Raw genomic sequence first — 12,300 nt, forward strand, 5'->3', positions numbered from 1 at the left:
TTCCAGCAGCATCTGTACTGTAAGCATGGCTGTGATAACCACACTCCTGGGAGATAATCAGTCCTGTTAAACAATTTGGGTGTCCCATGTGAGCTATACCCAGCTTTCTGTCTTGTTAACACTTGAGTGGAATACACAATGTAATTGTAAAAGATAAGGTTAGAAAGAGATGTAGTTTAGTAATTAAAAAGTCCACTGAAAGAGTAGTGCTCTCTCAGTTTTCTGCACTCAAGACATCAACCAATTGTTACACAGAGTAAAAGTATGCTTCAATGACTTCAGTACTGATGACTTATAGACGAATATACCCTGAGAAAGCATCCAGAAAATGCTAATTTTGAAAAATAAATAAGGAAAATTTGAAAAAATAATGCTGTTCTGCCTGTACAAAATCAGGATGCAGAGACAGAGATGCAGCAGTATGAGGCTTACCAATGTGTAGGAAAGATGTCTGTGACCTGAAGAGGGCTGTTGCTCCATGCCTCTGAATAGAGAGAGTAATTACACCATTATTCTGGATGACTTTTATGAGGCTGCACATGATGAAACAAGACCATAGCTTCCTCAATTGCATTTTCTTCTCACACAAGGGTAATCACAATCTGTCCCTAAATATTGTTGTATCCTAGAAATATATACATTTATTCATCTATCTGGAGAGCTGAAAACATTGTGCTGCTTCATTACAGAATTTCATAAACTCATGTAGTTTCCTAAATAGTGTCTTGGAGAACTGGTGGCTTGGAATAAACAAACAGTTTTGCCAAAGGAAAACAAGCCATACCAGCTCTAACTTTGCACAGATGATTTTGGAGCATTGAATCCTACTTCTTTGCTAAATGGCATTATAAATTATCTCTGAGCTATTCTGCTTCTAGTTACTCCATCTGTAATCGTTCTAGTGTGGTTTCTAAAGGAAATGCATACATATAAACATGAAAATACTTCCTGTCCACGTTGAGAGAAAGATTTCTTGGGATTTATTGAAAGGCAACATATAATGAAATCCTTAAATAGTAATTAACTAGCACACTTTGGACAGATTTTTCAAGCAAAAACATCCAAATGAAGCCATGACAGCATCTGTGTATGAAGTAAAATCAAACTTTTCTCATTTAATATTAAATAAGATTTGACTCAGATATGAAGCTTTGGTTTTGGCCCTATACCCTGGGCTCTTTTTATCTGGGGACAGGGAGGAAGAAAAAGATGGGAACATTTTTTTTAGACATTGCTCTGTTACTTCTCAGAAACATTTTCTTTGACTGGACTCATTTGACCAAAGCACCCGTTTGCATTGTAAATAAGCACCTTTGAAGCAGGTATTTATGAGCTTGTACATACAAGAATTGCTTCTAAAGGGCAGTTGATCTCTGGAAGATCATCTGACCCAGGTCTGGTAGGTGAAAGTGCCTGCCACTTTCCTGAGCATGAATGTAGATCAGCTCCAGCACCTTTCACACACCTGTTCTTGGAGCTCTCTTCAGCCTGGACCCAAAACTGTCAAGTGGGTTTCTTAGTACGAACAAAGTGGGGACTGCACTGCAGAGGAGTGAGGATCTTTAGTGAGATGAAAGAGGGCAGAACAAGAAAGAACCTAATAGAAGTCTTTAAAGTCATGCATGGCAGAGGAGGTGCTCACTGACTTAGAAAAGAGCTAGAGGATACTCAGTGAAAAAGCTGCTGGCAGGTTTCATAGTAAACAAAAGATATTTCTTCATGGAACACCTAGATGAACTGTGGGACTGCTTGCCAGGGAATATTGCTGTGCTAGACACCAGCATGGATTTAAATACAGCCTAGAAAAATCAGTGGAAGAAAAAATCCTTTAATGACCAGTAGCCCAGCAAGTCTTTGACAATCAAATTTCTGACAGTTTAGAGAATATTCTGGGCAAGTTGTAACTATATATGCTTACACTGCTCTTTCTAAATTACTTTTCATTATTCTGTCTTGCACTTCTGTTTCTTTATCATCCACTATTTATTACTGTGGTCTGGATGGACCTTTTAACTTATCCAGGAGAGCTGTTCCTACATGCAAGTTCTTAACTTCAGCATTATGAAAGATAGTCCCTTAACTCTGCCTCCAGTTCTTGTCTTGAATGCAACATCTGACTGCATTTCACCACAGAATTATTATTTTTCCTCTTTACTACTGGAAAAAAGGCTCTCTCTTCTCCTAAAGGCTGTCAGCCTTTTCATACAGTCTATGTAAAATGTGAATTCATGTTAAGGGATTAATAAAATTAATCCACTGAATTCTCAGTGGATTTAGCTTTAATACTTCTTGTTTCTCCCCCTGGTAAGTGCTGTGTGCAGTTTTGGGCATCAAAATATAAGAAAGATATAAAGCTATTAGAGTGTCCAAAGGAGGGGCACAAGCAGGGTGAAGGGTCTGGAGGGGAAGCCATATGAGAAATGGCTGAGGTCACTTGCTCTGTTCAGCCTGGAGGAGAGAAGACTGAGGGGAGAGCTCACAGTGGTTTACAGCTTGCTCACAAGGGGAAATGTAGTGACAGACATTGTAGTGGCAATCCCTTCTCTCTGGTGACCAGTGGGAATGGCCTGAAATTGTGTCAGGGGAGGTTTAGGTTGGATATCAGGAAAAGGTTCTTCACCCAGAGGGTGGCTGAGCACTGGAATGGGCTCCCCTGGGATGTGATCACAGCATCAGCCTGACAGAGCTCAAGAAGAATTTGGACAATGCTCTAAAACACATGGTGTGACTCTTGGGAATGGTCCTGTGCAGGGCCAGGAGCTGGGCTTCAAGGATCCTTATGCGTCCCTTCCAACTCAGGATATTCTATGATTCTATGAACTGTTGGAAACTCATTATAGAAAAAAACATATTTCTTCAGATACTCTTGATAAATGCTACTTCTTTTCTCCCTACACAGAGAAACGTTAAAAACTTTTGAAGGTCAGCCTCAATAAAATCAGTATATTTAGTAGCTTCTAGTAAATTTTGTACAGGAAATAAAACAAGTGCCACATTAATAGGCTTATTTGCTTTCAAATAAAATACAAAATTGATAAAATAATCAGTGATATTTACATATAGTCCAGAGCTCATTGTCACACCAAGTAATAAAGGAAATAGCTGGCACTTTGTGGATTTCAGAAATTTTACAGAAAAAAATACACCTAATTTCACATTTTCCTCTGTAGTTTCAGACTGCTCAGAAAAAACCCCACATTGTCAAACCTGACAGGGAAACATTGCAAAGAGAGAATCATTCTAAGCCTTTCCCTGCCTACAGAGTGAAGTAATCAGCTGGCTAAAGCTGTGTATGCACACAGACATCTTCTGTTTTCCCCAGGTGATCTTCATAACATCTGTGTAGTCAAGAACCCAACAGTACATTTGGGACTATCTTGAGTGGGACAGGTGGTCTCGATGGCAGCCTTCCCTCTAGAGCTGTTTGTGAGCTGGCTGCTGCTTCACTGCAGCTGAACATGCTTTAGGTTGCAGTTAATGGCTCCTCAAAGCACCACAGCTGTGGGAGGAAATTCCACTCCTCTTGGCTGGGTGAATGACAGGACGACAGGGAAGTAAACATGAAATTAGTAAATGTGATTGCATACCATTAAACCCTCTCCAAAGCACACAATTGGTGCAAGTTGGTTGTTGGTCGTGGCTGGAATCACTGAGATGAAATGAACCCAGAGCAGAGGACTGGTGTAATTAGGTATGTGCTGCTTAAAACCTCTTCTTTCAGTTCAGTTGTCTCTGATCCTGATGGACCAGTCTTGTGCTGTATTGAGGACAGAGCATACCCTGCATTAGGAACAGTGTGCAGTGGTTGCATTTCAGCTCAGTATTCAACACTGACTCTGGCATATTCTTCCCATCTAACACTATTCACCTTGTGGTTACTCTCCTAGTTTTAATAAACAGGGAATACAGCTTGAGCCCACTGACACTTTGTATTTGACCTGTGTGGAACAAAGGGCTCCTTTTCCCCTCTCTTCTTTTCCTCCCCACATATTCACATTAGCCTCCCCTAAGGTTTTGGGTGTCTAAAATGTAAAGGTCACTTCTGCAGAAAAATTATGTGCAGTACATACAGAACTGTGGTGAGCTTGGGATAAACATTTCCAGGCATAGACTGAAATTTCTGCAAATACATATTTAGTTTGTAAATATTTTCACAATTTAGCACCTGTCTCATATAGTCATATGCAAGTGACATCCAAGAGAATTTTGAGTCTGTCTCAATGTTTCAAATACGCCTGTTTTACAAATGTGAGATTCTTCTAAGGAAAAGTCCAAATGATAGCAACAGGACCAGGATTAAATTGCAGTACTAATGACCCTAATTCCACACAACTATTTATTGTCACCTGTCCCTGTCACCTGTGTGATGTAACCTGAAGTCCTTCAGCATAAAGCAAAGGTGTTTTTACTGAAAAGTTGAAGTTTGAGAAAACATCACGAACGCTCACTATAACCATCAATACTTACCATAGACCTTTTTAATCAATAGCTTTTTTTGATATTAAAGTTCAAGAAGGTGTTGGATAAAAGTATATTAGGGTTGTGTTTGTTTCTAACAAGACTTCAAAAAGGATTTTTGTCATGGGAACTCCCAAATGTTTCATACAGCAGCCAAACAGAATTCTGTTCAAACTCAAAGCTGTTGTGTGGCAACTGTACCATTCTGTCCAATGGAGAATACAAATTGCTGTTGGAAAAAGCAATCCAAAGCTCTCTGGAGACAGAAAGATTTCTGTTGATTTCAGTGAGGTTTGGGTGAGAATGCAGAAATAATCATTTGATAAAAATGTTACTTTACTCATAGGGAACCGAGCACATTTTCTTCTTTAGAGAGAGGAGATCTCAGAGCTTGATTTCAAACAGGAATCACTGCAGCAATATGAAAAAACTTGTACATGTGCTGAAGAAAGAAAATTTTCTCCTGGAAGTTTAAGTAAATGTGAAATCAGCTGCAAATATATGGAATGATTATTGAAATAATGCAATATGCCCCCAAAAGCAGGGAAACAAAGAAACAGACAAAATGCTGTTGGGACAAGATTAGCTACAAACTGTTTGAATATACAAGTATTTACCTCTGTTTCTTCTCAGATAGATTTCTAAGCAATGCCTTAAAAGACTTATTCTTCAAAACCAGATTAACCAGGATGTAAAAAATATGAAATGACATTTGCTTATATTAACTGAATATGTTATAGCCATTGGCAAACTTGTTTGGCAATTATTTCTTTCAGAGAAGGTCATACTGTATCATGTGCTTTATAATAGAGATGCTTATGTAATACAATTAACCAAACCACTCAGATGACACCAGCTAAGTCAGGAACAGGATTTCTTATGGGTCAGTTATGGATTACTTCTGCATATTATACAAGACTGCTTATCACAAAATGCTTACATGCTATTGGGAACAAAGCCCTGCACTCAGCACTCTCTGTCCCACCTGAGCATAGGGCTACAAAGCCAAAGCTCCCCTTCCCCCTCCCCTTCCCCAACCCCTTCCCCTTCCCCTTCCCCATTTTTTTTGTGATATTTTTATACTTTCATGGAAAAGAACCAAAATGGCCACATGCCTCCTTTCTGCTGCAATTAAATTGTTTTTGGAAAAGTCACTGGATAAATCCTAAGGCATATGGATTTCTATAGGAATATTCAAAGTATGTGGGGTATGAACTGGGGAGGCTGCTAAAAAGGTTCAGAAGTTTCACAAGAAAATATTTACACTAGAAGGCTAAAGCACGTTTGCTAAGCGTTTTTAAAGTTTAGGGTCACCTTTTTACTGGCAACATTTTTTGTTTGAACAGTTCTATCAGTGATGACTTTACAGGCTTACTTCCCACACATTTTTTTGTTTCAATATTTAAATATCCTGATCTTTCATTCCCTAACATGAACAAGATAGTCATAAAAAATAATGAGTGTAGAAGGAGCAGAATTCAAAATTACTACCTTTGACCAGCAGTGTTTGAGTTAAATGAAATAAAATATGCACAGAATATTAAACAAAGGTTAAGGTGAATAAATTTAATGGACAACAAATGGAAGTTTGGTGAATGCGTAGCACCAGCTGGGACACCAAGTGCTTCACATCATTCATAAAAAATGCCCTTAAAAATAATTTAACTTTTACTTTCTGTCAATGTGGTTTTGTTACTGTTACTTAATCATCTGTCAGTTCTAAGTCTGAATAGTCATTCTTCAGCTTCCATGACAGTTTGAATAATTCTTCAGCCAATTCTAATTACAAATCCTGCAATTTTGCCTCTGTAAGAGAATATTTTTTACAAAAACAGAGTTTCAGGCCCTTATTTTCCCTTAATATTTTTCCCATCTTTCCTCAATTAAATCTATTTTGGCAAAAGGGAGAACTATGATAAAACCTGAATTATTTCAGCTTTTAACTGCTAACTGTTAAAATGACCAACATATTACATGAAAAGATAATTTCATTAAAATTTTAATCACTGAATTTATACCAAAGTAGCTGAGATGAAAATCTGGATCACAGTAGTTTTCTGGAGTAGTTTCTTGTGTTAATCTTAAATTTCAGCATAGCTAATGGAAGCAGATAAGTGCCTTGAGCATAGACCAACATAGATATTCAGGGAGTACATTATGCTCTCCAGAGATATAAAATGGAAGCCAGTCACCAAGCCAAAGGGTGAATGCAGAAGCTGGAAAAATAGAAACTCACTAGTCAGTCTTATCTAGTAATCTAATTAGAATAGATACAATCTAAATTAATTGACAAAACACAAAAAATATGTGCATATTTTAGGTACATGGTACCCCAAGGCAGAATCTCCACTCAGACAACTGATGCATTTTGCTTCCCAGGCATTACATTTTTGCATTTCTTTGTTTCTGTATTGTGAATTGGGAAAAATGTATGTTAATTGTCTGAATGCTGTGGGATTAATGTTTGCAGAGTGTTTGACATTGTCACTCACAAGTTACTATAAAAATTATGAAGGACACCCATTTTTGGGCACTCAGTGATCCCTATGTGCAGACATTCTGGCTTTTTTCAGTAGACCAGCAAGCAAGTTTGGAAGATTAGGTAGGTGCAGAGTTCATTCCTAACTTGTGGATCCAGTGACAAGATTTGACTGTTGTAATTTTGATGTCTGTAGTTGAAATAATGGTTACAGTTTTGTTCTATTGAGGGTGAGGGCCCACAAAACAAAAAGTTCATCAGGTTATGTACCTTCCAGTTAGCAGAGGAGCACCCAAATGCCTTCCAGGGAGGGGAATCTTTTTGTCTGATGCAACACTACAGAGCACGCAGAGTTTTCCAATGGAGAGTTCCTGAAAACAGTCAAAGTGTTTGGAGTCCTTGGTGGTCCACAGTCCTCTCTAGGAATATGACCACTGTTTGACCCTTCTGTACTTGTGCTGTGTGTTGTGTGGTCACCACAGAACAGGAAATTTTGCTCCAGAAGGGGACTGCCCTACCTTTGTACAGCCCCACCTTTGCAGCAATGTTCTGTTCCGACTTGCCCAATTGAATGGTCATTAGTGTTTGAGGCATAGCAATGCATTATCTCCTTGCTGTCCAGACTTCTACAGGCATTCCTATTTCCTCTCCCTTCTTGTTGAACTGTTGGTAAGTGAGAAATGTCTTCTGAGGGCTCTTATGGCCATTGTCCCATATATGAGGTTTGGGTCTGCAGAACCAAGAAGGGTGCTTACCTCCCAGGATGTAAAAGCCTCACCACAAGGCTTTTCTCCTGCCAGACAGATTTCATTTCATACAAGAGTGAAGGGAATGGAGATGTTCACTCATATCATTAATGCTCCAGGCCAGGAAACCTACTGGAAATGACAGCAACCTCAATGCTGAAGTAATAATATTGTAAACACAGCAGTCTTAGGACACATGGATTTAAAAGATGATCAGAGCACAGGAAGAGGTATTGTCCATTATTTATCAGCTCATCTTTGTCAGCTGGAAGATGGACAGCTCTTTGGATTGCTTCTGCTGTCACTCCTTGTCACACCTGATGAAACAGAATCTGAACCTGAAAGAAATGGATCACAGGTTGGGGCTTAGCATTATGAAAGTGCAGTAGGACAGCTAAATCTTCACAAAGGGAACTTGATTCATTTTCAGAGTCATCTGTAGATCAGATTTAATTACTAATTATATTGTGTCATAATAAACTAATGAACATATTTCAGTATGTCTGAGAAACTAGTGCTTTTTTCAGTAACATGAGGATTTTACTGGAAATCCTGTTATTAAATTAGTGATCAGTGCTAGGGGGTGGATTTCATCTGTAGAGATTTTCACAGTTAACATGTTTTAGCATTGTGATTTACTGGGGTTACATTGCAAAATATATTTATGATTTTTATCATAGTATTTATTTGAAATTCTAAATATTGTCCTAATTCCACTAGATAAGTAGTCATAAGATGCTTGCAGCTTTTAAGGGTGACATAATTTATTAAATGCTTTTCAAATACAAGGGTTTTTAGATTGTATAGTGTATACAATACTGCATTTACAAGCTCAAACATATGGTATTAATGAAGAGCAATGGCTCTGACAATTTCCTTTTCTAAGTAATGAAACTTTTCTGATTAAGGGCTGAAGATGCCAAGGTAGCCATTCTGTAATCTTAGCTACGTGCACAGATGTACTTGAACACATGGTCATCAAAGCATGTTTGTAAACTCACACGACTATAATGTGAATCACATTTGGAACTATCCCACAAAAGTCTGTTCCAAAGTCTGTTTGAATCTACAGAATGATTCCTACTGGTTTTGTATGTTGTGGTTGAGGTCCAAAAGGGATGATTATGGATGTTTCTTTGCAGAAGGCAGGTTATCAACTTCTGTATGAACTGGTGAAATCCTCTCATGGCAAAACTCCCACTGGCTGTATTGAGATCAGGATATTCCCTATGTACATTTAGATGATTAGCTTTACTTGCTCTTTAATGACCAAGAAGCAATGCTGATAAATCTGGAACTTCCATTATGAGTAATTTATCATCAGCTGCATAAAGTATCTCAGACAGTGCACTTCAGTGGTGTTCTTACATGTGATTGAGATATTTTAGGAAATGTACACTCATTCTTCATTCAGATATCTATTTTATCCTCAGTCCCTCCTGGGGTTCACAGACCAACTCCTCCTTTGCCTTTTCACATGCAAACTTAACTATTGTCAGTGCAGGTGCCATTAAAAATTGCATGACGGCTGCCATGCTTGCCGAAACAAGTAGGAAACTTGGTTCAAATCTCTCCTCTGCCCTGTCTGGCCTGAACTTGCATCTCCCATATCCTAGAAAGCTGCCTGGACTCCAGTGAATGGGGTTGATATATGACTAAACCTGTCCTAATTTCCTAATTACTATCAGATGTTGAAGTATTCACTGAAGTGCTTCTGGGAGTATAGATCTTCCTTCTCATGGCTGAGTACTCCAGAAGTATAAAACTGGAGATTTATTTAGCCATTGGGTAATTTGTTCTCCATTTACTTTCTTTTTCTGCACTCCAAAATAATTATTAGCTATTCCAGGGAGGGCTCAGGAGAGGTTTTTGGGACTTTTCTCACTCAGGCAGTTTGAACACTCCTCCAGGAGACAAGGTCAAGCCCACTTGACAGAGGAGAGCTGCAGAAGAAGCAGCCATTTTCACTGCCAGATTGAACAAATTCAGGTACCAGCAGTGAATGGATGAAATCAATCTGTCACTGGGGTTACTAAGAAATTAGAAGGAATCATGCTTTTTTTCATAATGAAAACAGTATACACATTGGAAAGGATAAACTTCTAGCTAATATTACTTCTTTTCCTAACTATTCTGCTCCTGTTTAATAATTTATTCTTTTTTCGTTTTGAGATTTGTTTTGGGTTTTGTTTTTGTTTGTTTGTTTAGGATTTTTTTTGTTGGTTTTTTGGGATTTGTTTGGTTGCTTGTGGACAAGGCCTTAGAGGTTTTCTTTAAAATTCATCATCTGACTTCTTTTTTTAAAAATTCCCTTTTTTCCTTTCCTGCAGGTCCTGTTACCACCCTATGATGACCCTGTGAATGGAGCTGCTAAAGATCCACCACCACCTTACGTGTCAGCATAAATGAGAGTGCTGTGTCCCTAGGGAGGATAGCTTTACTTTACAGACATTGAAGCAATAGTTTGATGATTTTACTTCCAGGATATGACCTCCATGGGTTACACTTTGCTGTTTTGCTGACATATTGAAACCTAAATTGTATGACTCTCATTCTGTAGATAGTTTTAATAATTTGCTGCAACTACAGTAGTGGTTCAGAAACTAGTGAACTAGTTTCAGAATAATTCTGGGTAGCACTAGGGTTACAGTAGTCACTGAATAGCTTTTTCCACCATGTCTGACATACAGTGCTAGAGAACATAGAACTTTGCATTCTCAATCAGGTTCAGAGTGTAACTTAATTTTTTTTATATGTAAAACTTCCAAAGCATTAGAAATATGTTTCTCAGATGCCCACACTCAACTTCAGAATACAGACCAAGTCTAAAAAATTGACATTCCAGTCCATTCCTCTTCTGCAAGTATTTTTGAAGTTATTGTGTTATGAATGATGATGATGATTGCAAGAAGAAGAATTAGTCTTATGCACTGTTCTTATCAACCTGGATAATGGGAAACATATTTAATTGGGAAAGATAAGTATGGGAAGTAAGAATAGGCAAAGCACTCTATGTGTAACAAGCCAGAACCTGTCTATATGGACTCACTTTGTCCCAGCCTGAAACCATTCTAATGCTAAAAAAAAAAATGTTAGCAAATTCTGGTAACTTTCTTTTCCCACCTACACACCTTTTTCCTCCCTACTAACTTCACAAATAGTATTTTGAGGTCACAAAATCCTTACTTTAAAGTCCCATGATTAGGTGACAAAGCTGTGTCTTTTGCACTCAACATACAAATGTTTTCCCATCGGAATGTGCCTGTAAATATAGCAATGTTTTGCTGAGTGTAAACTAAATTATGCAGATCCTAAGATACATGTTCTCAACCTGTGGGGAACTTAAGCATGTAATTTCCTTGAGCATCAGCAGATATGTTTTGTCTGTTTCTCATATACGTCAATGTTGGGGGGTTAGATTCCTTTTATGCCTGAACTGGTTGTCCTGAGAATCTTTCTCATGGGGCTCATCCATCCATGAATGCTTGTGTGAGGTATTTATTTCTTCTCTAGAGAAGTGCCTCCTGCACATGTAACTTTCTGTTTTGATGAAGTTTCTACTTTTAATTGAAAAGAAACATGAAAAGGGAATATTATTGTGTCTCTACCTCTCCTTGTTCCCCTCTGCATTGTCTCCTCTGCATTTGGGGTGATTGAACAGGTTGAAGCTAAACTGGTGCCATTGCACAGCACCCCAGGTGAAGGGCAGTGCAGAGCTGAGTCACAGTTTGGAGGGGCACCAAAAGACACCAAGGTGCCATCTCTCCTGTGGCTGAGCTGGCACGTGAGTCCACACCCTTCCTGGGGGGGACACCTGTTCTCACCCTTAGTGCATTGCTCCATTCTGCCAACTGAAGAAATGTGGAACTTTTCCTGGCTTTTTCTGGAAAAGAGCTTTCCAGGGAAACACAGGACCTACAAATTCTTTTCACAGAGATTGCAACTGTGAGCTGTTCTTGCAGAGGCCAGGGAAGGAAAGGACAGACTCTCTGCCTGTCTCTTCCACACCCCTGGCAAAAGGCAGGTACCCATCTGCTTGCTGGAATTTTAGTTCATGGTTTATCTACTCTGAGATATAAGCAATGCATTTGAATGAATCAATCCTGACATCCATCCACTGATCATTGTCATGGTCCTATTTTTTTCCTTCTGAATAATGCCATCTACTCTCATTACAGATATCTTTGGGAATTACTCTGAATTTAGGGGTTGTGCTGGCCGGCTGGGCTTCTGAGCTTCATTTTCTTTCGTTCTTGACAGATTTGTGAAGGATGTTAAGCAGTCATCTGTTTGAGAAAAGCTGCTTGTAAATACGTCACATCTGTGTATACAAACTTCTCTACAATAAAAGGGATTGTTTCCTCAAGACTGTGGAAATAATTGTTTATGGTCTTCCAAGCACAAACATACACAAATTCCTGTCCAATCAGTCTGTCGTAGTAAAATTTTCTCTGTAGAGGACTAAAATATAATTTTTTATTCCACTCACCAGACAATTCATCATACTGTATAAGTAGAGGAAAGGACAGTAAATGCTATGATTTATTGCATAAGACCAAAAGATAATTCAAGGTTTTAGTTCATTGTCCAAAACTGCAGGCATTTTGTCACATCTGA

The 12,300-nt window shown here is 38.6% G+C and overlaps 1 protein-coding gene across 1 annotated transcript in view; it reads left to right on the forward strand.

Annotated features, from left to right (window-relative positions):
* LAPTM4B (lysosomal protein transmembrane 4 beta) overlaps window positions 1–12,051 on the forward strand; it is a 57,552-nt gene extending 45,501 nt beyond the window's left edge. The window contains exon 7 of the mRNA XM_058832899.1: window positions 10,014–12,051. Within this exon, the coding sequence (XP_058688882.1) occupies window positions 10,014–10,088 (75 nt within the window). The 3' untranslated portion in view covers window positions 10,089–12,051. The remainder of the gene's footprint in view (window positions 1–10,013) is intronic.
* Window positions 12,052–12,300: the final 249 nt, after the last annotated feature.

The sequence above is a fragment of the Poecile atricapillus genome, chromosome 2 (assembly GCF_030490865.1).
Source record: "Poecile atricapillus isolate bPoeAtr1 chromosome 2, bPoeAtr1.hap1, whole genome shotgun sequence".
Classification (NCBI taxonomy): Eukaryota; Metazoa; Chordata; class Aves; order Passeriformes; family Paridae; genus Poecile; species Poecile atricapillus.